Source organism: Helianthus annuus, chromosome 4, assembly GCF_002127325.2.
Source record: "Helianthus annuus cultivar XRQ/B chromosome 4, HanXRQr2.0-SUNRISE, whole genome shotgun sequence".
In the NCBI taxonomy this organism is placed as follows: domain Eukaryota; kingdom Viridiplantae; phylum Streptophyta; class Magnoliopsida; order Asterales; family Asteraceae; genus Helianthus; species Helianthus annuus.
In genome coordinates this window covers 35,695,305-35,722,488 of record NC_035436.2, presented here as the reverse complement: position 1 = coordinate 35,722,488, position 27,184 = coordinate 35,695,305, and the positions used below count along the sequence as shown (strand labels likewise).

The following is a 27,184-nucleotide window of genomic DNA, read 5'->3' as shown; positions in this document are numbered from 1 at the left end:
CATTCTATTCTTTAACTCATCACAAACTCCACCTAAGTGCCACATCAATCATTCTACCCCCTTTCATTTTACCTCAGAGCCATCTACGAGAACTCTCAAAAAAATTTAGGTATCGGGCGACAAAATGAATTGGGCCCAAAATTGTGGTTAAGAGGAAATGAATCAAAAGGATAAAACCTTAGTGCTGAAGCGAAGACTTAAACTTGAGACTTAAAACATTATCTTTAGATGGTTTTTTCCACTCCACCACAAACACTTTTTTGTATAATGAATGGATGCATATACCAAATATATAATTTAATATACATATAAAAACCTTTCGGGCCCTTTGATAATTTGAGCCTCCGGCGACGACACGAGTTCGCCGGCCCAAGAGCCGGCCCTATTTTACCTCATTAAAAGAAAATGGTTTAATCTCTTTAACTTCATATAACTCTAGTTTTTGGCTTAAAAAATAAAAGAATAAAAGGAAATGGTTTAATCTCTTAACACCCAGTTAACATGTTAACATACAACCCATTTAATGCCCCTTAACACAACGAGGGAGTGGTTTACAATCTTAGTTAACATGCCATGTTAACGTTAACAACCCAAATACTAGAGTACATCCATGGCCTTATGTAAAGAAATTTAAAGCAATACATTTAATTTAGGAATTCTTAGTTAACAACACTCATGAATTCTTCATCAGATTCAAAAGCCACCATATTTACCGGAAGTAGACAAATTCCCAGATCTATGCTTCCTCCACCCTCCCTTCCAGGATAAAACGTCACCATCCCGTCAAACTTATTAGCATACCCACTCAAAACCGCTAATGGTTTCCCCAATCCAAATTCATTTCCATACATGTCAAATCTTGGCGAGCTCCCCGCAAGTACACCATTTCTATCAAAATGGACCCCCAATTTCGACACAAACGGACTCTTAACCCACACATCCATAAATTGCTTTATTTCTTTATCACCATGACTCACCACTGCTTCATGCAACCGTAATGCGGCCCACCCTACACCATGATCAAGCAACTCCCCTACCGTTGTTATTGCCCTCACCGTCTGTATCATATTACCTGAAATTCAGTGGATCTATGTCACGCTAATTTATATCTGTCTAAAATATCCTATCAATCATATCATATCATATAGGGTTATTGGAATTTAATAATCCAAAGTTTCACTTATTGGCCGATAATAATCTCAACTCTATAAATTACCTCCAACGATCCCAACTTGTAAGAATTTGGCCCACATTGGTCCTTTTCAAACTGTAGGTGCACTTAATTCAATTAAGGAGGCTATAGGTGCACTTGAATCTATTAAGGAGGCCAAATTCTTATATGTTATGAAAGGATCAATGCTGACCAAATTATTACAAGTTGAGATCGTTGGAGGAAAATTTTAAAGTTGGGATTATTATGGGCCAGGTGAAACTTAAGATTATTAAAATCTAATAAACCAATCATATATAAAAGATAATAATAATAAGAAGAAGAACATGAAGAAAACTTTAAGTTAACCAAAGTAATTTTCAGGCAGAGGTGGGGATAGTCTTCTTCTGTTGTTCACTGCCATCTTAAAACTGGTTTTTTGATCAGCAGGAATCCGCCGGGCGCGCGTCACGCACCTCCACAAAAGGGAGGAGAGCGATTGTAAAGTGGAAATCTTTGTCGTACCACACTCGGAATTCACTTTTGCTTTGAGTTTAGAGAGTGCATCCGACGAGAACCGGAAGATTCTTTCCCTTAACAATGGGTAGTCCGATCTATCAATGAATTGGTCTTCATGGGTAAACGGTAGGCTAACAACCGGGTCGGATCCTACCGGAATCCACCTGTCCAGAATCGGTGGACGTGAGATGTTTTGACTTTTGGAATTGAAATTTTCCGACCAGGAGTTGATGAAATGCCAATACGAGGTTCCATCAACTAACATGTGGTTGACGGAGCATCCTATAAAGATACCGTCTACAAGTTCTGTCACTTTTACGGACAACAACGAGAGCTCGTGACCGTCGTTATTGACAGCTTGGTGATGATCGAAAAACGTCTGAACAACCAACGGCACGTCCGTGGGTTTAAGGATATCCGCCACGGTTAAATTAACAGACGAATGGATAAATCTAGCTCCGGGGCTATTCTCAGGGTTCAGAAAGACGGTTAAAGAAGGCGGGTTTTCGTGTTTGACGGTGGCTAAACGGGCAGCGAGCGGGTGGAAATGAGTAAGGGTGGCGGAAAGAGAGTGTTTGAGGTCATCCAAGAAGGTGGTAATGGAGAAATCTTGATTTTCTGGTAACCGGAAAAGGAGACCCTTTTGAATGTAATTCAAAGAAATCATGATGAGATCCCATGGAGAGAAGTAAATGGGTTTCTTTGGTTCTTCAGAGATGAATTTGGGCTTCACGAAGCAATCCGAGATGATTTCAATGTTTGGAGAATTCATTGAATAAACTTAAGGATAATCATGACCTCTTAGCTGTGGATTAGAATAAACTTAAGGTGACGATGAATAATGAGCGTAATAGACTTTGTCTTTTCTTGTGATTTTTATATTTTGTTGTCTTGTATTATTGAGGATAATCATGACCTCTTAGCAATATTTTAAAAATTAGACTAGTTCTGGCTTAGAAATGATTGAACCAGGTTGTATCGGACGGTCTAACCAGATTGAATTGTTAATCCTTTAATTCATTAATATAAAACTTTAAGTTTTAAATCAAAAAACCTAACAAAACCATAACAAACTAAAGAACACATGAACTGTATACATTATGATGGACAGACTAAAAGAACTTGTACATGAACTGCATGATGTAAATTACACACCCTTTCTCTAAAGTTAACCAAACCATAACAATTCAAATAAAACAATAAACAACATAATGTACCGATCAAACTGGAAGAGTGAAATCGTGTTTGAGTATTGAAAATTTGATCGATGGAATACTGTGTATGAAACTGAAACTAACTGGAAGAGTGAAATCGGTTCCACCATGGTATACGAACTGGGAAACTAAAAGGCCGATAGGTTAAAACCCTTAGTTGGGAGGTAAATTGAATATATGAATGGGCCAATAAAACTACTTTTGAGCCGGTACCGGTGTTAACCGATATAACCAAAATTACGGGAACCAGCAGAGCGGTTTGAATAACATGCCGTTTGCCCATTTTACTGGACTGAATCATACCGGCCTTGAACCCAACAGCCGGTTATACTAGGTATAAACCAGTTTTGAAATCATTGCCAAGTGTACTTTTTTATCTTTCTAATCTCTCTCTTAAATTTAAATAAAATCTCAATTATTATTATTATTATTATTATTATTATTATTATTATTATTATTTTTATTGTTATTATTATTAGTCTTGTATGTGATAGGATCTACGTTGAATTTATTCTAGATGTGATGAAACAATGGTTAACCGGGCATGGTTAAGACACTGGTCTCGTCAAAAAAGGTTAATCACTTCCTCTCGAGGATCGCTGGCTAGGTCGTTCGCCGGTTGGTCTCCTGCACAAGGAAACAAGCCGTGACTCATAACAAGGATGATGGGGTGTGGCCGGGGTGCTCCTTGTTACCACTCTCCGGCGTGAGAATTAGTAATTTGCTTGGGAAGCAAAGTGTGAAAGTAGTAGTAGTGAGAGAGTTGTGAAGAGATACCACAAACCTGGTTTGGGGTTGGTATTTATAGCCGAGGAGTGAAGGAGGAGTTGAAAGGACGGACTGACGACGTGCAGCCCTTATGCAGGTGTGTCAAGCTTGTCGGTTGTGGAGGTGAAGCCACGTCCTACTGCAGTGTCAGTCTGTTGTTTACGTATGGCCTGACAGGCGACTGTCATTGGTGCCACTTGCTCTATACTGTCAGTCCCACTTGCCTTGTGGGCAAGATGCGGTGCCGCGCCGCATCGCTACCTGCGGTAACTGCCGTTGTTCCCGCGTTGTCCTTCTGGCGAAGACTGTGGGATGCGGTGCCAGGCCGCATCGCCACTTGTGGTGACTGTTGCTGTTATCCAGATCCCTTGTATTGATAGAAGTGTTCACAGGATGCGGTGCTAGGCTGCATCGCTATGTGTACACCGTTTTCATACACCAGATGCGGTGCCACGCCGCATCACTATACCATTCTCATACTCCAGGTAAGTCCTCTTCCATCATTGGGCAGATTGGATTCGACCACTGTGTTCGCGCGTGCCCGCACGGACACAGATAAGTCTTTAGCTAGTAGGGGTTTTGATAAGGGTAATGGTCACTCGTGGTCATGCTGACGCGAGATCTGGGACCATACCCCTTCAAGTCCCCCAGTCTAGTGCTGTTTCCGTATGCAAGTTGCATGTGGGAGGAGTACTGGACTATGGTGTCTAGAAGGTAGTGCGTATGTTGTAGAAGATTCTAGGCCATGTAGATGGCTCCTGCTTCTAGAAAATCAAGCCGGGGACCCGGTAGAGTCGTGTGACACCTCTTCCGTACCGGTGAGCAAGTTTCGTCTGATGCGAAATTCTCAGCCTAGGGTTTTGATCTGGTAGCGTGGGCTACCTGTTTCTGATGTCATCAGGGTTGGGTGCCACATGTTGGTGTGTCGAACCAACCTCTGAGATTGTGGCTGAAGATGTCCACAAACTTCGAACCAACCTTTGTTCTTCCAATTAGCTCTCAAGTAACCGCACGTCCTTTGCGGTTACCTCGTTCCTTTGGATTGTTGGCCATGTTTGGTCGAACAATATGGGGTACTTGCGTTATTGTTGGCCGTGTTTGGTCGAACAATTTGAATTTGGATAATGGTCAAATAAACATGGTCATAGGCATGGTTACGCCTACCATTGTTTATTCTATCCATCTCACAAGCTGGCAAACAAAGTCATAAGCAGACTTGTTACCACTATTCATTCGGTTGTTGCTCAACGAGGGTTCTCGAGATGATTGGATATCTCGTTCGCGCTCGTTCTGTAGCCACTTTCCTTCACGCTTCATTGGGAATCAGTTTTCCTTGAGGTAGCTTCGTTCATCTGTGTGACGACTTAGTCGTGGCTCTTCCGTAGCTACCATTCACGTAGCTGGATATATGACCGCAGTGACTCATGAATGTCTGCGGTTTCTTTCAGAAGACTCGCTCTGAAGGAAGGTTTCTCTTTGATGTAGCTCTTGAAGGATCAAGAGTCAGGGTTGCTGATGTGCGGTCGCGTACATTCCCATCCTTTTTCCCTATGGAGAAACTGTTTGCGTACCCTCTGTGGTTGTGAACTGGACACGAGGGATTTGAAGCTTGAAGAACTTCAAGGTGATGCGGTTTACCTGTTCCTGAGATGCGGCTTTCGCAGTCTAAAGAACAACACTAGTTCTGAGTATCTGACACACCTGTGCGGGCTCGTGTGTGTCATCTCCACATATTCCACGTGTGCTCGTGGGAATATGAGGATATTATTTATACCCCTTTACATAATGTAGAGATATATATTTTTTGCCTTTTTTTAGGGGTATGTAAAAAACGACATGCGGTATGGGTTATGGCGCGGTTATACCAGAGAAACCGCATGCCGCTTATTTTTGGATAATGTTGTCGCTTTTTTGTTGCATACGTGGCTGAACGCACGTGTGAGTTGGTGAAAGTTGGTAGGATTTTCTGCATGTGCTGATAGTAAAGGATGTTTGCACTGCCCAAGGTCATTAATGCACTGTAGCAGGAGTGTAAACGTCTCCTTTGTCAGGCGCGTGGGCGGCCACACGCGTGTGGTAACCGTCAGCGGGACTGTCGCCTGACACGTGTCGCCGCGTAACTCGTTCTTTTTGATCATGATGATTCAGTTACCCCTCCGCATTTATTGAGATGAGTATATAAGGGGAAACCGTTCGTGGTTTCCCCTCACTTGTTCAAAATTTCAAAAATTTCCCGGTGAGAGAAAGAAAGTTCCTTCGTCTTCTCCGATCAATTGCTTGAAGTTTCCGGTGAGGTTTCCAAGTTCTTGGAGAACTCGTTTTCTTTTCTCTGTTTTCAATAGCTCTATGGCTTAACCATCTAATCCTCACAATATGGAGTGTGAGAACCCTGAGCATTCGTCACCGGCGGCAGCTGAAGAAGATGAAGATGATGGTGGTGCACCCGACGGTGGCCTACTGGTATTAAAGTGGTCAAAGGGTCAATTTGAGACCTGATGACCAGTATTCAAATGCCCAGAGAGTTTGGGGCTATGTACCCACTAGAGGGTGACACCGGTGCCGATGCTCCGGCGGGGTTCATCACCCTGTGGGCTGACTTCTTCTATGATAGCAACCTTCGACTGCCATTGACAGTGTTTGTTGCCGGGTGTTGGAATACTATCATATTCATATCTCCCAACTGAGTCCGTTTGTGATGTTTCGAATCAGAAATTTCGAGTACACCTTTCGTGCTCTTGGTTTGGAGATTTCCGTTGAAAATTTCCGGCGGTTCTACCAGCTGACGGTGAACACCGGATTCTTTTCCTTCAATCAACAGTATGGGAGCACCAAGCTGATGACCCCTCCCAAGGGTATCACGAAGTGGAAGAAGAAATTTTTCTACGTTAAGGCTATCGCGGTCGTTGCTAACATGACGCTGCGGAATGTGAATGAGGCCATTCCGATGGAGGATATTGCTCTCCCCACAGCAAAGACGGTGGATTGGTTTCCCAGGTTGAGACCCATTGAACTCAAAAAATTGGACAACTCTGAGTTGTGGGTGCTGCGGATGATGTTGAGCCGGCCTGATAGGAGGGCAAGGCCCGTTGTGCGGGAAAAGAGTGGTGGTAAGTACCATCTGTTTTGTGCGGTTTTTCTTATTCCCTTGTATGTTACTGAATTGTAAATGTATTATCAGAGGATGCTGCCCTATGGAGGATAGTTGATCCGGACTTCAAGGGCAAGGTTGAGCTACTTCCGTGCACGGAAGGTGATGGTTTTAATCTGGACATTGTTGGCAACTTTCGCGTTCCCAAGTGTGATGCGCTGAATGCACCCCTGCCGCAAGGCAAAGGTATAATCCATAACCTTCGTAACTGCTTTGTAAAGAAGTTCACCCTTGTGATTTGATTGCTTGATTGTTTAAACACAGGTAATCTTGGGGCTCTGGGAAAGTTTGAAACGAAGACTGTCCCGACGAAGCATGCAGAAAAACTTGTGCGGGGCCGCCAGAATAAAAAACCTGAGGCTACTGCTGTGCCTTCTTTGGTGCCGCATGCGGCATGTATCTCTCGTTCTTGTTACCGCAGACATACCGATTACGTGGTAGTATCTGACACCCTTAAGGGTTTGGGTGTTCCAGGTGGTGGTGCGGCTGCAGGTGGGACCTCTGCGGGTTCCAAACCTGTAAATGAGAGGAAGAGAAAACCAGAGAAGGCTGCTGATGCTTGTGAGAAAAAGCGTTCACGGATACAGACCAAGCGGACCACTGCTGTTTCTCAGGCAAAGCCTTTGGTTGCGGCTGGTAAGTGACCTATAACCTTTGTAAGTATTTGCCGCGGTAACTTATTTGATGGTTATTGTTGCTTTATTCGTAGAACCGCAAGACGAAGGGTTCTCTATCTTTGATGCTCCCCACTCTCCCCCGCATGACACGGCTGCGGATGCGGGGATTAACAAGGAATTTTCAAACCCTTTCGTCAAGGTGGTGAGTGAGCCCTCTGTGCGGGCAGAGGATACTGGGAGGAAGACCGTGGCTCATATCTTTGACACGGTTGATTCCTCTGATAATCTTATCTCCCCGAACGATACCGGTGATCTGAACCTAAAATTTTCGGATGCTGATAAGCAAAAGTCTGATGGGGAGAAGCAATAGTCTGATGCTGAAAAGCACCAGACTCCTGCTGCCGAGAAGGCTTCTGGGGGTGCGGGTTATGAAGGACCTCCCATTCAGCCTGGAGAGTCTGAATTGGAGTTTTATTTCCGCACCTACACGGAGGATCGGGGTACAACCTACCACCGACCCCCCCTGGAGTGTTATGCAGGGGGATGGCATTTCAAGTGATCCTTCTGCTTGTAAGGAGATTTTGGGTGGCTTGGGCACTCCATTTGAAGTTAACCGTACCCGCGCCTTACCCCGTGAGCTCCGTATCAACCAACTCTCCTCCATGCTTGTGGGGAGTTCCATAGTGGCGAATGCCATTATGGAAGATTACAAGGTGTTGGGGCGCAGGGAGGAGGAAACTGCTCGCTTGCGGGCTGAGGCAGAAGAGTTGGTGAAGGCTGCTCGTGAGGGTGCGGAGCGGCTCAAAAGGGATAAGGCTGCCTTTGAGCAGCATAAGCAGACTGAGGAGTGGGCTGCAACTGCTGGCCTTAAACAGGTCCGTACTCTCGCCAAGTTACTTTCTGATGAGTGCAAGAGTTGGAAAGAAACACTCTCTAATGAGCGCAAGAGCTGGAAGGAATCATGGGCAAAACAGAATGAAACGTTGTTTCGTGTTCGTCAGGATCTGACTAATGCCAAGGCAGCGAATACTGCTTTGGTCAAGGAGAAGGCCGCAGCTGAGGCGGTTGCCCAAAAGGCTAAGGAGGCTGAGTCCCGCATTGCCAAGGCTCTTGAAGATGCAAAGGGAGTGGAAGCTCGCGCTGCCAGGGCGCTTGAGGAGGCAAATGCTGACCGTGCCAACTTAAACAAGACTGTTGAGGGCCTCCAGGTATGAGTTATTTTTGCTCTTGTATTTCTCTTTCATAAGTATGTTTATATACTTGTTTTATTTGTTTGTTGAAAGGCTGAAGTGCAGAACCAGGTGACCATTGTTGCTGAGGTCACTGCTCGCGCGGCCGAGGCTGAAGCGCGGGCAAGGGAGGTTGATGAGGCTAGAGTAGCCTTGTTTCTTCATTTAACCAGCTCAAGGACGATCGCGACTGGATGTGTGATCACGGTATCGGGCATGTAAGTATCCGATGTCTTTGTTTTTGTTTATGTTTGCTTATGATAACCTTATTGCATGTGCTTTGCAGATTGTTAAGGCTATCTTTGATGCCCCTGAGAACGCAACTGGTGTAGACCAGATTAGGCAGCGCGCGCGGGATGCTGGTTTAAAAGCTGGTTATAATCGATGCATCAGTCATATCAGCGTTCTATCCCGAGGCGGATATACTGATGAAAGGTCCGGGTTCCATGGCGTTGATACAGAAGGGCTTCTTCCTGCCGCTCTTGCCGCATACCACAACATGTATATTTCCGCCCTTGAGAAGCATGACGAATGTTTGGATGCGGAAAACTATGTAGACCATTTACGGATGTTGTATGCTGATGCTGAAGAGTCGGAAGAGGAAGAGACTGCTGGTGACGGCAAGGGTGGCGCGGGTACCAGCGGTACAAAGAAGGACTAGGTTGGCCTGCGTGCCCTTTTTTGTTTCCTTAATGTAAATGTTAAAGACTTTATGTAAATTTCTTATACACCGCGTGGGTGTAGAAATTTTTTTGAATATAAAGTTTAACCGTTTTTGTTCAATTTGTACAAGCGTTGTTATTACTTGCATGTTTGAACTCGTATGAGTTAATGTTATTGTGAATAACACTAAGTCTGAATTTGCCTTTTGCATATCTAGGTGATATGCAAGTATGAAGAACTCTACCAGCTGTGAAGCGCGGTTGGGTATACTCTATACCTTTGTCGTATGAGTATAGTCAATTCCTGTGTTTGTCCCGCTAAGGTTTAGGAATTGTGTAGATTTTGTAAAAACCGTATGTGTGTATCCGGCCGGATAGACACTTAATGTTTTGCCTTTGCTGGCCTATTACAATATTTGTGTGTGGTCACCACTTTGTGTGGGTATCGCCAATGAAGATTTTGCCAATCTGTTTTTGCAGATACCGCAAAGTGGAACACGCATTTGTAATAGTAGTAATAAGCAATATTGTATTAATCGTTCGTTTATTTATTTGCAAATGGCCTGCGGCCCGATAGGTTACATGGAAAATGTAAAAACATTGCTTACATGTAACAGTGTCGGAGCTGTTGTGCATTCCATGTGCGTGCGATAGCTTCGCCCTCTAACGTTTGTAGTTTATACGCGCCTTTGCCCAAGACCTCCTAGATGAAGTAGGGTCCTTCCCACTTGGGGTCAAGTTTTCCTTGGCGTTCAGCGTTAGATGCTTCGTTATCGGGAAGGATGTAGTCTCCCGGGTTAAAAGTACAAACGCGCACACGTGAATTGTAGTATTTTTCAAGCTTGGTTTTGTACTTGGCCTCGTTGATGGCAGCGTTTTCACGCCTTTCTTCTAGGAGGTCCAAGTCAAGCCTGTGTTCCTCATTGTTGGCTATTTTATTGATAGCCAACATCCGAGGTGAGGGAAGACCTACATCCGCGGGGATCATCGCTTCCGAGCCATAGACCACGCTGAAGGGTGTCTCGTCGTGACTTGTTTTTGGGCTTGTCCTGTGGGCCCATAAGATACTTGGGAGTTCATCGACCCAGCCGCGTCTGGCTGTTCCCAACCGTGCTTTGATGCCTTCGACTAGACTTTTATTGATACTCTCAACTTGGCCATTCCCTTGCGAATGTGCCACTGAGGAGAATATGTGTTCAGTGTGTAGTTCTTCTAGCCATTTTTGAAAGTCGTCGGCAGCGAAGTTGGTGCCGTTGTCGGTAACGATGCACATTGGTAGACCGAAACGGCAGATGATGTGTTCCCAGATGAATTTCCTTGTTATCATAGCGGTGGTTGAGGCGAGTGGTTTTGCCTCTACCCATTTTGTGAAGTAATCCACAACTACTATGATAAATTTCACCGCACCTGGTGCGTCTGGAAATGGTCCTACCACGACAATTGCCCATTTTTGGAAGGGCCATGCGGTGGTGACAAGGATCTAGTTGTTTTTGGGATGCAAGGTCTTGGGAGCGTGATGCTGACAATTAAAACACTTGCGCAAGACTTTGACTGCATCCAGGTGCATACCGGGCCAGTAATACCCAACGTTCATAATTTTGGCCACTACCATGCGTGTGCCTGCGTGTATGCCACATATTCCCTCATGTATCTCTCTGATAAGGTATGTAGCATCTTGTGGATCAACGCAGCGTAGGAGTGGCCCCATGTATGATTTACGGTATAGGATACCGTCTCCCATTTGATAATGGCACGCGTTGTATTGCAACTTACGTGCCTCTGACTTGCTTTCGGGAGTAACACCTGATTGCAAGTATGCAATGATTGGTGTCATCCAGGATGTTGCTCTGTACTGGATGACATTGACTTAGCGCAGGGGTACTGGGGGATTTTGCAGAATCTTAATGCGTATCTCCTTTGCCAGGTGTTGGAAGCTGGTGGATGCGAGTTTTGACAGTGCATCCGCGGATTTGTTTTCTCTTCTGTTGATATGATGGATATTAAAGGAAGTGAATTTTGATTTCAGTTGCAAGGCTTGCTCGAGGTAGAGGATCATGATATCCCCTTTTGCGGCATAGTCACCGCGCACCTGCCCTGCAACTAACAAGGAGTCGACGTGTGCTTCTAGATGTTGTACGCCGAGCTTAACTGCCAGACGTAGCCCTGCCAATAGAGCCTCATATTCTGCCTCGTTATTTGTGCTTTTGAAATCGAGGCGGATTGCATAGGTATGCTCTTGGCCATCGGGGCTGACGAGTCGCAGACCCGCGCCTGCACCTTCTTCATTCGATGCACCATTGGTATATAGTGCCCAGGTTTCTGAAGAGGATGGTGGTGGTGCAGGGTTTTGTTCTTTTTTGCATTCTGGGATGCGATTTGTTGGTACTTCGGCAACGAAATCTGCCAGAACTTGGCCTTTGATTGCGGGGCGCGACTTATAGTTCAGCGTGTGTGCGCCCAGTTCAATTGCCCATTTTGCTAATCTCACAGAGATGTCAGGTTTGGATAGGATCGGGCCGATCCTATAGTTGGTTAGCACCGTAATGACGTGGTTGCGAAGTAACGTCACAACCGTCTTGACGCATGTACCAGTGCGAGCACCAACTTCTCCATGACGAAGTATCTTATCTCTGGGTCGTTAAGCATTTTGCTGATGTAGTAGATGGGTGTTTGAACTCCCTCTCGCTCCACTATGAGTACCGCGCCTACCGCGTTGTCTGCGGCGGATAGGTACAAGATAAGTGGTTCTTTCTTGCGTGGTGCGGTTAGAGTTGGGAGTTGTATCAAACACTCTTTCATCTCCCGGAAAGCATTTTCGGCCTCTGCGGTCCATTGGAATTGTTCCTTTTTTAAACAGTTCCGAAAGGTTTTGATGAAAGGATATGACTTAGCTGCGTGGTTGGCTAAGAACCTATTTAGTGCGGCTAGCCTGTCGGCTAGTCGTTGCATTTCTTTCATCGTGGAAGGCGATGGCATGCGCTCGATCGCCTGAACTTTTTCCGGGTTTACCCTGAATCCATCTTTTCTTACGATGAATCCAAGGAACTTGCCTTCCTCCATTCCAAACGATCATTTCCCGGGATTGAGCTTCATGTTGACGCTTCGCTGAGTTTGGAATGTTCTTTCAATATCGGTGAGCATGGTATCCTCCTCCATGCTCATGACGACCAGGTCGTCCATATAGATCTCGACACTTTTGCTGATTTGGCCGTGAAAAGTGTCGTTCATCAATTTTTGATAGGTTGCGCCTGCATTACGTAACCCGAACGGCATTTTTGTGTAGCAGTAATTTCCGGTGGGCGTACGGAATGCCGTTTTATCTTAGTCTTCGATTGCCATTTGTACCTGGTGGTAGCCTTTGTAACAATCAAGGAAACACTTCCATCGAAAAGCTGCGAGGTTATCGACTTTTTCATCGATCACTACAACAAAAATGGATTTTTAGGACCTTTTATGTGGGACGCTTGTAAAAGAGGGTCCTAAAAAACTATTTAGTAGGACTAATGAACTTTTGGGGTCCTTTTATGATATACTCTACTAAACCGGTGTCCTAAAAAACTATTTAATAGGATGGATAATTTTTTGGGGTCCTATTATCATATAATTTAATAGGACACTTAAAATGTAGATCCTAATAAAGTATTTTATAAGACATTTAATTGTTAGTGTCCCATTATGCGGTACTGTATTAGAACACTTGATCATCTGGGGTCCTATTATAACATAACTTGATAGGACACGTTGTAGTTAAGTCATAAATGTTCAGTGTTATAGGACCCTTTCTAGTCGAAGTCATATTAGAACTTAACTTAATAGCACACTTGACACTTGGGTCTTATAACTTTAAACTTTATAGAACGCTTAATCATTGTGGTGTTATTATAATACACCGTAATAGGACACTTGATATTTGAGTCATAAAACATGAGTTTTATAGGATGCTTATTCGCTAGAGTTTTATTATAATATAACTTAAAAAGACACTTGACACTTGGGTCTTATAAATTTAACCTTTATAGGACGCTTAATCATTATGGTGTTATTATAATACACTTTAATAGGACACCTGATATTTGAGTCATAAAACTTCAGTTTTATGGGACGCTTATTCGCTAGAGTTTTATTATACATAACTTAATAGGACACTTGACACTAGGGTCTTATATCTTTAACCTTTATAGGACATTTAATCATTATGGTGTTATTATAATGCACCGTAATATGACACTTGATATTTGAGTCGTAAAACATAAGTTTTGTAGGACGTTTATTCGCTAGAGTTTTATAATAACACTAGGTTATTGACCCTAATCATGGCCGGTGAGTGGTGGTGGTGGCCGGTGAGTGGTGGTGGTGGTGGTGGCCAGTGAGTGGTGGTAGTTGTGAGTAGTGGTGGTGGCCAGTGAGTGGTGGTGGTGGCCGGTGAGTGGTGGTGGTGACACTACAAAAAAAAAGTGATCATTAGAGATTAAACTATTTGGGATTGGTATATCAGTTTCCAATACATAATATTTGGGACTGATTTATCAGTTACAGATAATTTTTAGGACTGATTTTTATGTGACTGATGTTAGTGACTGATAATCAGTCGCTAATATTTTGGCACCTTATTTGAGACTAACTTTTAGTCACAAATTTGTCCGGATAATACAAGAGTTTAGAGGGAAACTTGTTAGCAACTGAATTTCAGTCCCAAATACACTTACAATGTAAAAAAAATAACACAAATGTGTAAGGGACTAAATCTTCCGTCTCTAATAAAGTAGGAAAATATATCAAATTAACACACCCAAAATATATCAAATTAAAGACTAATATTAAGTCTTGACTCTTGAACGCATTTTGTATATGAAAGAATTAAGGTCTAATTTTTTAGTCTTTAATTTTTGACACACATGCTACTATTTTAAGAAATGTAATATAAGTTGAAAATCAGGAGTATTAAGTCTTGACTCTTGAACGCATTTTGTATATGAAAGAATTAAGGTCTAATTTTTTAGTCTTTAATTTTTGACACACATGCTACTATTTTAAGAAATGTAATATACGATATTGGTTCACATAGTTTGATTCGAAATGAGAAACGATATGATGACATACTAGGGTTTAAAACTTTTAATTGTTTTCTAATCGACTTCTAGAGTAAATGTAGAGTTGCTAGAAAAAAAAATTAGTGGTCGGACGCATACTTTAAGGATTATTCCTCTTCTTTTGAGCAGACATGGTTCATTCTTCTCAATGACAGTACTATATTTTTTTTGGGTGCCATTGAAGAAAGCGCAATCTTCTTGTAGAAATTTGAGAATCTGTTCGAAGTGTTTGTATAGCCGTACAGGTACTTTTGTTTTTATATACTATGGCATTTTTTTTTGAATTTATGAATTTGTATAAATTATTGGAATTTGAAAAACAAAGCAGCTAATCTTTTATATTCAATTTTATGGTAGTATTCATCGAATACATTATACAACACACCCACTCACATATGTGTAACTTAAAATAATCGATTATGTTGGAATTAAGTGTTAAACTAATGGAGTTTGTGTTATTTACTAGTGGCTTTGCATTTTTATGAGGAAATTTCAGGCAATCCTACATGTCATATCTCTAAATTTATTATAGTCTGCAGGTGACTTTGAAGATATTAGAGCCTGCAGGTGACTTTGAAGATTAGTAACAGAGGTAATACATTCCTTCTTATAATGTTCTTCATCAAATATGTAAGTATTGTCTTCACTTTTGGAATATTGTTCCAGACTTCCAGGTAATAAGGTTCCTTTAGCATGGAGATGAATATATTTGCCATCCTATGTAAACCAGGTGTCATCTTGCACCATTTTTTATTTAATACATTAATTTTATGAGCTTTAGTATGTTATTCTCATTACCTGCCATCTTATATCATAATGCGATTGCTACAACAATTCATAGAAAACTAATTAATTGTTGTAATGGTTATGGCTGCTGAAGCTCATTGGTATCACTTATAAACTAATAACAGAATCTTTGATCTTTTAGAAAAGCAGGGGAAAAAGGCTCCTGCTAAGATAGCTGGCAAAGGCAAGGTTAAACCTTCTTTTTGCTCTTCCTTCGGGTTGCCTCCACGAACGCGCCGCTATCATGAAAACGCCAGCTGTTACCATAGTAGCTGCATGAATCAAAGCGGATACTGGAGTGGGACCCTCCATAGCATCGGGTGACCAAGTATGCGATCCTATCTGTGCAGATTTCCCAGCAGCACCAATAAGAAGTGAAGATGCCGAGAATGGCCGTGTGTCTATGGGGATTACCGGTCTTGGTAAGAATCTGTTGCAAATGCATGTGAGGGAGGAATGCCTGCATTAAGATTTAAAACTCCACTACTGGTACAGAGGCCAGATAGAAGGTTGCTTATATGTTCAGGCTCGAAAATCTATCTTTTACCTCTCCTCCCTGTCTCCATTCTGATTGATTCGCCCCTTGTTGTGTTGCATTTTCTGCTCCTCCGCTTCAGTCTGCCTTCTTCGGATAGCCGGGGTCCGACTTTGATTTCCGATTTCAATGTCAGCTCCAGGTTTTGGGCGGCCCGTCTGGTTAGTTCAGCTATCACTGCTGGAAGCCCCTGCGGTTGTTCGGCTGCGTACTCCCCGTCCGCCTATCTCACACTCCCAAAGCAGATTTTTTTTCATATTTCATTTTCCTTCGCCCGTCCATTCCTTTCAAGCGCCCTTAGACTCGTTACGTTGTTCGACTGAACTCATTGGCTCCGCGCTCTATTCGGTCGGAACCCGGTTCGTCGAGAACCTTCTCTCATAGATTCCCTTCACCAAGTCATCGCCAGCAATCCGCTCTTATCCCTTGGTGTCAAAGGGCGAGTTCCTTTCTTGTCTTGCCCAAAAACTTTCTTTATTCTCATTGGAGAAAGACTCTTCCTCTACTTTATTTGACAGGGGCGGAGAATACCACTCTATCAATAGCAGCGCCGGGCAGCTAAGTTGGTATGGAAGAACTGCTGCGCCGCGGGAAATCCTTCTCTATACAAGTTCTCGGACGAGGTGGAAGAACCGTTGTGTAATATAAATGATCTCTTCAAGACAGTTATTGGTGAAACGCAGATCACGATATTTGCAATTTGGGATATAATGAAGGCAGAACCCATGACCCACGATTGCTGGTATGTGTTGCAGTTATTTGACACTGTTTTTTGCTATGTTGTCAAAGATGCAAGGCGGCCTCGCCCGGAGCCTAGGCGCAAGGCGCAAAAAAAGTGTGGGCTTTTTTATGAAAAGCGCACATAGAGAAAAAAAATATAAATAAAATATGTTATCATGTAGGTTTTTGAAGTACTACTAATAGCCAACTAAAAGTATTTACATTTATTCTTCATTTAGTTTTTTTGTTGTTAGACTTTTATAATTTGCTGAACATATGCTACTTAAAATGTTTTAATTTATATTACATAACACAAGGTGTAGCTGGATTAGCTTCAGATGGGAGACAGATTGTTACAAGAGCCAAATCTGAAGCCCACAACTATGAAAGGTAATATCACATTCCCATTCTATTTTACTTGCCCTCTTTTTTTGTTACAATTTCTTGATTATACATTTCGGTAATGGAGAGACCGAGAGGCCTTAAGCTGGGTTTGGATAAACTTTGAAGATGATATGAACGTATATATGTGATAATATTGAATTACATATATACTCTTAAACTTTGTTTGAGCTTATAACTTGTTTGGTGAAGGTTGTTTGTTAAAAGCTACTTACCTTGTGAAGCATGTGTGCAGAAAACGAAAACCCTAAATTCATAGGACCCTTGTTCGAATCTGATTAGCCCTAAATTCAGCTCTTGAGCTTCTTTTGTCTCTTGTTCAATTACAGTCCCTTCGCTTTCTTTTGTTAAATACTCAAGTCTATTGAAGTAGCCTACTTGAAATCTGTGAACATGTCCTTCCTTTTATAATTAATATACTAATATGTATCAATGTAAGATTTTAGTATATAAAAAAAAGGACCCGACCAGAAACCCGTTCTAACCCGGACCCGTTTCGACCCGAAAAAAAACAACCCTTTTTTATAATTTACCCGTTTTGGCCCATGACCCAACTCGACCCTTTTGCCAGGTCTACTTATAGCATTGATCCTAATATGTATTGGGCATTATGTCCAAGAGTAAAGGTGAGATTATTGTGTACAAGATTGTAAACGTAGGATTATTATGTACCAAGAGTAAAGGTGGGATTATTGTGTACAAGATTGTAAACGTGAGATTATTAAAAACCAATTTTCCTTAGTTTTTCTATAAAAATGTTAGCCTGCTAGTGTAAAACTTTATTAATTTTTTTTTTTTTGTAAAATGATTTTTTGCACTATTATGACTAGAGTTTAATAAATATATGTTGAAAACTAAAATCTATGTCGAAGATGAAGTTTTCCTCAAAAGCATTCTAAACTCTACCAAGATTGTAGCAAGAGGAAGGGTCCAGAGCTTGGACCCAAATGATCTAGTTGGTGGTACAGAGATTGGACCAGAATGGTGTGACGTAAACGTTCATGTACCAATAAAAAGATGAAAACTTGGTAAGACCATATGGTTTATTTTCTACAATTCAAGATTGTATTGGTGCGTCCATCGCATGGCCCTATTCATTCATTTCGGTATGTATTTGTTAAACTTGTGATACAAATAATTTTAATATCATGGAACTTAATGCTTATACATGGATGGTTTATTTGTAGGTAGTCCATGAGGATTGAGGACGCATGATGACTCAAGATTTTATGCTTCTTATTTCTTTAATTGCTTTTAATTTCTTTGTTAAATGTTAAGACTTTATGTTAGATAATGTTATAACTTAATTATGGTTAGTGTTTTTGTTATGAACATGCTTATTTGAAATATAATGAAGTTTTATTCCTTTCATTAGTTGATGTTATACAATAACTATTAGGATGTTATATGTTGATGGTCTGTTTATAAAATCTGTTTTATAATCTTATTTGAGATATTAGGACCATTTTCTTGATATTAAAGTAGCTATAACGTTACATCATAAGGGTCCTATAAATTAATTTTTAAGGACGCTTGTATGTGTATCAAAAGATTAAAAGTAGGTAATCACATATTAGAACATTGTAAAAGTGTCCTAATATGTTCTTTTTAGGACGCTATTTAAGTTGTCTATAGACATATTATACGACCATAAAATTGGTTTCATAATCTTATTTGATATATTAGGACCCTTTTCTTGGTACTAAATTAGCTATAATATTATATCATAAGGGTCATATCAATTAATTTCTAAGGACGCTTGTAAGTGTATCAAAAGATTAAAAGTATGTAAGCACATGTTAGAACATCGTAAAAGTGTCCTAATATGTTTTTATTAGGACACTATTTTGGTTGTTCAAAGACATATTACGTGACCATAAAATTGGTTTCATAATCTTATTTGAGATGTTAGGACGCTTTTTTAGTTCCGAGACTTATTACGACCCCTTTACATGAAACGCTTTTACCGTTGGTCTTATTAAATGAAAGGTCCTATAAAATAACATTTTAGGACGCTTTTGCGCGTACTAAAAACCTAGTTTTCTTGTAGTGGATCTCTGGAAGTGCGTAACAATCCTTGGGGCAAGCTTTGTTGAGATCTTTATAATCGAGCACATGCGCCAGCCCCCGGATGGTTTTTCTACCATGACTGGGTTGGACAACCAAGTCTGGTATTGGACTTCTCGCAGGATACCTGCGGAGAGCAGTTCCTTGACCTGCTCATGCATCGCCTCGTTTTTTGCGGATCCAAGGTAGCGTTGGTCTTGGATCACTGGTTTGATACCTGGCAAGGTATTCAAGAAATGTTGCGCAATTTCGCGTGGGATTCCTGTCATGTCTGCATGCGTCCACGCGAAAATATCTTGGTTCCTGAAGAGTAGCTGCTTCAGGTGCGCTCTGGTGTTGGGTGACAAGGCGTGGCCCAACGTGACCGTTTGCTCTGGGTGTCTCGCGTTGAGCACCCATTTTTCTGGTTGGGTGTTGGGGGTAGGCCTTGCCATCTTGGTCGAACGCAGCTCGTCCGACGACATGACTTCTCTGCGTGCATAGATTATGGCGAACCCCGTTTCGGTTGGGAAACCGACCACAGAGTGGGGTACCGATGTACTCCTATTGAAGTCGCCTTGGGATTCCCTCCCGAGAAGCACGTCATATTTGGTGGTGTGAGGTAAAACCATGAACTTCACCTCCTCCGTTCTTGTGTGCCTTCCGTTGGTGAGGCGCACAGGAAAAATAATTTGGCCCAGGGGAAAACAGTTTCCCCTGCGAACCCGGCCAAAGGGTAGTCCACCGCTTGCAACCGATCCTTGTCTTCCTGATCGAACTGGTTGAAGCACTGCTCGTATATGATGTCAGAAGTGCTGCCCGGGTCGATGAATAATCGCTCGCTGCTGTAGTGAGCCAGGTGGCCTGTAATAACGACGACGCGGTGTCGCGCGGACCGCCTCGGACTTTTGGAAAGACGACTTGCTCGTCTTTCCAGTCATTGTCCGGTCTTCTCTCCGCCTTGCGCGGCCTTCCTTTGTCTCCGTTGATCATATGGGTTCAGGCCACATACATGGTCCTCTTACTCGCGGAGGTGCCCTCATTGTGGGGGGGGTGATGCGCTTGGTTGGTTTTTGCGCGCCGGGCAACAGGTGTTGCGGCTTCCCCTCCTTTAGGGCCCGCTCAATCTCCAGTCGGAGACTGATGCAGTTGTTTGTTGTGTGGCCCGAGTCCTTGTGGTACTCACAATAGAGTGTGAGATCCTGGTTTTTCTTGGACTTCATCGGCTGGGCCGGTCGCAGAAATTGCGCGTTCGTGAGGAGGACGCCACTTAGCGACTGGGTAATCTCGGTTTAGTTGCGGTCCCGAGACTCTTTCTTTGATGCCCAGTTTTCACGTTGGGCGTTGATTGTTGCCCTTGCGTCGGGTGGTTGTTACGCGGGACATATGGCTTGGGATCGCTGCCGCGATTCCATGTGTCCCGGTTGCACTTGTTATTGCGCTTAGGCTCTTGGCGGGAGGACTGGCCTTCCGCTTGAGGCTGTGCCTTTGCAATATGCGGTTTGAGGGACCGCTGAGTCTGGGCATACGTCTTAACCGCAACCATGACATCTTCCCATTTCTTTGGCAAGCCTTCTTTGCCGGAGATAGTCATAACCATTTGTTCGTCTTTAACGGCTACGATGAAATGGTTGCGTGCCATTTGGTCTGCCACGCCACCTTTCTCCAGGCATTCTTTGTTGTAGCGGACGACAAACGACTCAAGAGATTCGTTGTCTCCGCGCCAGATGTTCATGACGTCCATCGAGTCATTCTCGTGACGTCGTTGTTGGCAAAAATGTGCAAGGAACTTTGCATTTAAGTCCTCAAATGAGGCCATTGATCCTACTGCAAAGAATCGAACCAAGCCCTGGCTAGACCCGTGAGGGTCTGGGGGAAAAATGACACCAGGTGGATTCGTCCCACCTGCCGTTGCACCCTGTGCCGCTGAAGATGTTCATGTGATCGTACGGGTCGGACGAACCATTATATTTCCCAACGTTTAATGGGAATTTAGTGGTGGTGACATCGGCGTGGGCAATCTCCGGGACAAACTTGGAGTTTTCGGCCGCAGATTTTGGCCTTTAGGGTTGGCTCTGGGGGCGCTTTCCAGCGCGAAGGTATGTATTGCGGGGTTGATTTTGAGGGACGTAATTGCGTCCTCCCGGTCTACTGCTTGTAGCGTGAGATTCCCCGTAATATGTATGGTCATCCGGGTCGGTAAGACCATACCCTTCGTGATGGGACTGCGGTCCCAGCCGGCTTTGAATGCCGGAGCCGCTGTGGGCTGTGGATTGCCGCCTGTTTTCGCCCTGAGGGCCCAGGCGGCTATGTATTGGGCCTCTGGAACGAGACCCATATGAGGAATCATCCTCATCAATTGTGCGGACCTCACAGTAAGAGGATCCGCGGTCTTCACGCCTACTCCGGGAGGCTGGGTGTGTGGGGGCCCTGCCATCGTATTGTAAAATACGACCTGCAGGGGTATGTGGTGTCGGGGTTGGACCAACCGGTACCTGCGCCTCCGCGCAGGCTCTGTTGTATGTTGCGGCCAGCAGAGTTGCTTGCTGGTCGTACCAGGCATGAACGTCCATGTCCGGGGGGATCACAGATGCGTACTGTGAAAGATTGTGTCCAAACGTAAGGGATGCGCCCCCTTGCGTTGATGTGCCAACATGGCCAGGATTCAGGACTGGAGGGGTGGTCCCCACAGGCCCTGGGTTTGCGGGATTTAGGTTATCCTCGGTAGTGTTGTTTAGACGATCAGACATGATCTTTTGAGAGGGAGAGGGATGGTTAAAAAAAGTGCTAAGAGTAGCGGTGGGCGCCAATGATGAAACAATGGTTAACCGGGCAGGGTTAACACACCGGTCTCGTCAAGAAGGGTTAATCCCTTCCTCTCGAGGATCGCTGGCTAGGTCGTCCGCCGGTTGGTCTCCTGCACAAGGAAACAACCCGTGACTCGTAACAAGGAGGATGGGGTGGGGGGTGCTCCTTGTTACCACTCTCCAGCGTGAGAATCAGTAATTTGCTTGGGAAGCAAAGTGTGATAGTAGTAGTAGTGAGAGAGTTGTGAAGAGATACCTCAAACCTGGTTTGGGGTTGGTATTTATAGCCGAGGAGTGAAGGAGGAGTTGAAAGGACGGACTGACGACGTGCAGCCCTGATGCAGGTGTGTCAGGCTTGTCGGTGTGGAGGTGAAGCCACGTCCTAATGCAGTGTTAGTATGTTGCTTACATTTGGCCTGACAGGCGACTGTCATCAGTCCCACTTGCCTTGTGGGCAGGATGCGGTGCCCCGCCGCGCCGCGCCGCATCGCTACCTACGGTAACTGTCGTTGTTCCCGCGTTGTCCTTCTGGCAAAGACTGTGAGATGCGGTGCCAGGCCGCATCGCCACTTGTGGTGACTGTTGCTGTTATTCAGATCCCTTGTATTGATAGAAGTGTTCACAGGATGCGGTGCTAAGCCGCATCGCTATGTGTACACCGTTTTCATACACCAGATGCGGTGCCACGCCGCATCATTATACCATTCTCATACTCCAGTTAAGTCCTCTTCCATCATTGGGCAGATTGGATTCGACCTCTATGTTCGCGCGTGCCCGCACAGACACAGATAAGTCTTTAGCTAGTGGGGGTTTTGATAAGGGTAATGGTCACTCGCGGTCATTCTGACGCAAGATCTGGGACCATACCCCTACAAGATGATTGGTGATGTTCAATTTGTTTGTATATTGGAAGAATTTATATGATTTCGATTTTCATTAACTTGAGGGTTGGTTAAGAATTTAAGATGTTACCCACTTTTTTTTTTATAAAAAAGTTATAAATTAAATTTCTTTTTGTCCATTACAACCTTGGAAATATTTAGGGCTGTTGCAAAAATTTTACGTGCACTACAAACTAGAAAAATATGCACCTCTGAAATATAAACTTATGTATATAAACAACTAGGTTATTACCCGGGAATGCTTCCCGGGCTCGAGAAAGTTATACATGTCACTTATTACTTATAAGCAATAAATACTTAAATAAAATGATAAAAAATAAGTAACATGTTATCACCCGGGAATGCTTCCCGGGTTGTTTATTTTTATTAATTAATAAACATGTTTTTTTGTTAAAATGTAACATATTATTTCATTAAACTTTTAGACAACATTGATTAATTGTTAATACAATAATAAATTAAAAAATGTCTTCATAGATGTTAACAATAACAACTTAAGTAAATAGTGTCATTCAATGACATAAAAATGCGAAAAATTTAACCAGCTTAGTGATCAAGAAATTAAAGAAAAACAGAACTCCACTACTTATCATCCTAACCAAACTCAATTCCCACACGGGATACATTTAATAAACAAATGACCCGACGCGACCCAACTCGAACGTACAGACCTTCAATGCTGCATCACTTGTGATACCAAATTCAGCAAAAAAGACGGCTAAAATCTTATTTGTGTTCTATTTCACCTCCGCTCCTTCATCTTCGTTTCTGAAACACGCAACTGCACAAAATATTCTACACACACATTGATTTATCACATAAACAATCCCTTATTTCAACTAATTTCAAAACAAAATGATTGATCGATGAACAAAGTTGATTTTACACAAGAACAAACCCTAAATTGACATTGAATTTCGGCTCCCAAAAATCAATCAAGAACAATTTCTTCATTATTTCTTCTAATATGAATAAACTCGCTGAATTAAAAGCACACGTAAGAACCCTAAAAACATATATAATGATTAAAAGATGAATACAAACCTAGCAAGTCGAATCTAGACTCGGATTCTCATCATCTATGTCGCATCCCACCCTCATTTTTTAAGAATATGGTGCGGCGCTAGGGTTTTGAGAGTGGAGACAGAGAAAGAGGCCATATCAAATCTTGACCACCAGAAGCCATCTTCACCTTCCTGAAGCCGGACATTACACGACAGACACTTTGATATTCATCAGTGTCGGGATCATAGCAAGCCATGAGAAATGGACTGTACCTGTTATTAAATATACATAACATACATAATAAAGAACTAAAAAGGGTAAAGCTATTAATTTAATGGTACTATATTAAGTTGTTACCATCCAACATTCCTTCCATTCCCGTACCAAGCACAAATAGGAACCAAGCCCAAGAAATCATTTAAACCTTCGACATAATTTCACTTCACCTGCAAATGATAGTATACCAATTGAGTATTAAAAATAATTTAACACCGACTCATAAAACAAACAAACCTTTAACCAAGAATCCGAACGCTTTGACGGGAGATAACCATCTTCAACATCAAGAGATTTAACCATTTCTCATCTTCAAGTGTTTCAATACCAAAAATAAGAAATAAAAACATTACTTAAATAAGCTAGTCTTTTTTATTATATTAATACATTATTTCTTAAAACATGTCATTCAAAAACAACGAACCTCTATACAAAACGCATCAGAGAAGCCGGACATTACACGACAGACACTTTGGTATTCATCAGTGTCAGGATCATAGCAAGCCATGAGAAATTGATTGTACCTGTTATTAAACGTACGTAAGATACATAATTAAGAACTGAAAAAGGGTAAAGCTAGTAATTTAACGGTAATATATTAAACTGTAACTACAATTCCATAATCTGATAAAAGCAAAAAACACATCAGCTCTAAAGTAAAAAAATGACCAAAAAGTCAAAATGTACACTTCTGTTTCATCTTCACAAGTTGAGTTATTCCATTTGTTTCCAACCCACAAAGGATCTGTTTCCATATCACTCTCACTTCCTCTTAACGGGTCACCTTCTTCCTGTGACCGACTCGACCCTTCCCGAGCTCGAGAAAGTTCCATATATTAAAAACTATTTATGAATTATGATTAATACATACTTAAATGTATAAATAAAAGAAATACAAAGAAAAACGATACAACTCATTCGATATTACTTAGTATTACAAAATTCTGATTTTGAAAAATAGTAAAAATTAAAAATTATACATTACAATTAACACTTAATAAGATATCTCGTTCTCTCGCCTTCTTCCATGAAATTTCATTGTTTGTTTTAATTTGCAGATCAGCAAGCATATCACAGGTCTTTTGATCTTGTTTCAGCAGATGTGTGATAAACTCTTCTGCTTTTTCTTTAAACTCTGATGGAGGAGAACATACCACTTCATCCAGCAGTGCAATGCTACTCCAGGTTTGCTTATAATATTTATCACTCACCATAGCAACTTTTTTGTTGAGTTCTTCATCTTTTCTTTGTTCTTCAAGTGACCATCTTGAAAATTCAATTTTAAGATCAGCAGTTTCAGACCAGTGGTAGAAGCTTTTGCTTGCCATTTAGAAAGAGTGTTAGTGTTTTTTGGACAGTTTGTTTAAGGGTGAAGGGTTTTTTTTAAAAATGAAGTGTTGATGTTTTCAAGTAAACTAATCATGAACCTTTATAGTGTGTAAAATGTTTGATGTGGTAAATGAACAGACATTTCCTAATTATGATAACCTTTTTTGAAGGTTTAAATTTTGTTCTTTGGTTTTCTAGATATTTAATTTTACTTGCTTTCCCATTAAATAATTAAATGTACATGTTTTTAAATATAAATTTATACACGTTTTCCCATTAAATCATTAAATTTACATGGTTTTTAAATATAAATTTTTATTTAATGATTGCATTTAAAAATGACTTTTGGGCTGTTACAGATTCTATATAATACCATTGACAATTCAAATGTTGTTTCATCATACACAGATTCATTCACTGAAACCCAAAGATCAATTGTTATTGTTTGCTTTAGTTCTTATAAATACATTAAAATGGAGTCATATTCTGACGATTTCAAGCAACACTTTATTAAACAAATCGAAGAGTAAGTTTTGGCTGATAGGTCTACTCTTCAAGAGTTGAAGAGGTGTTTTAACGGACTACAACTTGGTCTCCTGACAAGAGACCAGGTTTCGAGAAACTGAGGGCGATGCCAACTACTTCCGTTCGTGACCTATGTATTGTGAGTAATATAGAGTGTGGAGATAGAGACCTAGAGTTCATGAGAAAGATCAATGACATACATCATGAAGTTCAGTGCTCCATGGAGTAAAAGTTAAAGTTTCTTGATTCTTGCTATTAGAGTTTAAGTGTCTGATTAGTTTTATTTTTTATATGTAATTGTTACTTTTTAAATACTTTATATGGATGATCGTATTATTTTTACTTCTTTTTAAACTTTTCGATTTAACAATGTTTAATCTTTATTTAATTTTCTCCTTTAACAATTCTCGAAGCCAAACAGTTTCAACAAACCCGAGTAACTTTTATCTGAATTTGGATTATGTTAAGATTGTTTGGTAGTTGTATATATTATTCTAGGGCAAAAGTCGAAAGATCCATTAGTGACAGCAGCACTCAATATGCTAGTCTTATAGAGCCAAGTTTATATCTTCTAATATATGTTCATTTATTTAACAACATATTTTGATAATAAACGAAGGTGAACACGAAAATAATTTTATAGCACTGAGATTAGAAAAAGACGTATAACAGGCAAGAAACTAATTTTATGAAACCATGTTGAGGTAAAATGTGAAAAACAACCGTGTAGTCATTTAACATGATTTTCGTGCTAATTTACAGTAAAAAGATGACAATAAAAACCCTAATAAAGGCTACCTTCAACCTAAATAATCCTAGAAATCAACCTAAAACAGTCTACAACACCCAAAAGTTAGAGTTTATACTATGCGGCTTGCTTAAAAAAGGCCTCGGAAACACACAAACAGATTCAAACTGAAACTAAGTTACAACATAGCAATGTTGAACTTCTAATCTAATCACATTGTTTAACACCATGAATGACAATATAAAGTTGATGCTTAAAATACATACCAGAAGTCTTTAGGATAGAACAACCATTAGTTGTTGGAAACATGCAGCTTTGACCTATCAAAAAGTTTGATAGCTGTTTTGGTATCTCCAATGGCCTAACTACACTTTCAATCCATTCAATAGCTTTAAACCTTGTCATAGCTACAAAAAATGAAAAAAAATCAAATAATCAACAAGGTTTCTATTGTTTTGTTAGAAAGAATTTGAAGGCAAAATTTTTATATATAAATAACTGCTCTTTGGACTTACCTTGAGAGATTGACACGTAGCCAATTCTATGTCATCATCTAAGCTCCTTTAATAGATAAAATCATGTTCAAGATAACCTCTTTCGTGTTCATGTGAGCAAGAAGAGAGAAAGACACAAAGGATGTGTCAAACACAGTTCACATGATACAGATTTGACACCTGAACCTGTATCATCTGAACTATGTTTCACA

At 41.6% G+C, this 27,184-nt stretch overlaps 1 protein-coding gene and 3 long non-coding RNA genes across 4 annotated transcripts; 1 reads left to right on the top strand and 3 right to left on the bottom strand.

Moving 5' to 3' along the window:
• Nucleotides 1-463: 463 nt before the first annotated feature.
• LOC110936122 (uncharacterized acetyltransferase At3g50280) lies at nt 464-2,477 on the bottom strand. Its single transcript, XM_022178454.2, has 2 exons — nt 1,520-2,477; nt 464-1,072 (listed from the first exon to the last, which is right to left on the bottom strand). The coding sequence occupies exons 1-2, from the start codon at nt 2,439-2,441 to the stop codon at nt 660-662; spliced, it is 1,335 nt and encodes a 444-aa protein (XP_022034146.1). The 5' UTR covers nt 2,442-2,477; the 3' UTR covers nt 464-659.
• Nucleotides 2,478-16,257: 13,780 nt separating this feature from the next.
• Nucleotides 16,258-20,682, top strand: LOC110936121. The gene is made up of 4 exons (XR_002589742.1): nt 16,258-16,341; nt 16,621-16,629; nt 19,045-19,046; nt 20,673-20,682. It is a non-coding gene; the product is annotated as an uncharacterized LOC110936121 (long non-coding RNA).
• A 2,367-nt stretch (nt 20,683-23,049) lies between these two features.
• LOC110934540 lies at nt 23,050-23,234 on the bottom strand. The gene is made up of 2 exons (XR_002588421.1): nt 23,179-23,234; nt 23,050-23,140 (listed from the first exon to the last, which is right to left on the bottom strand). It is a non-coding gene; the product is annotated as an uncharacterized LOC110934540 (long non-coding RNA).
• A 723-nt stretch (nt 23,235-23,957) lies between these two features.
• Nucleotides 23,958-24,400, bottom strand: LOC110934539. The gene is made up of 3 exons (XR_002588420.2): nt 24,301-24,400; nt 24,114-24,186; nt 23,958-24,046 (listed from the first exon to the last, which is right to left on the bottom strand). It is a non-coding gene; the product is annotated as an uncharacterized LOC110934539 (long non-coding RNA).
• Between the last annotated feature and the right edge of the window lie 2,784 nt (nt 24,401-27,184).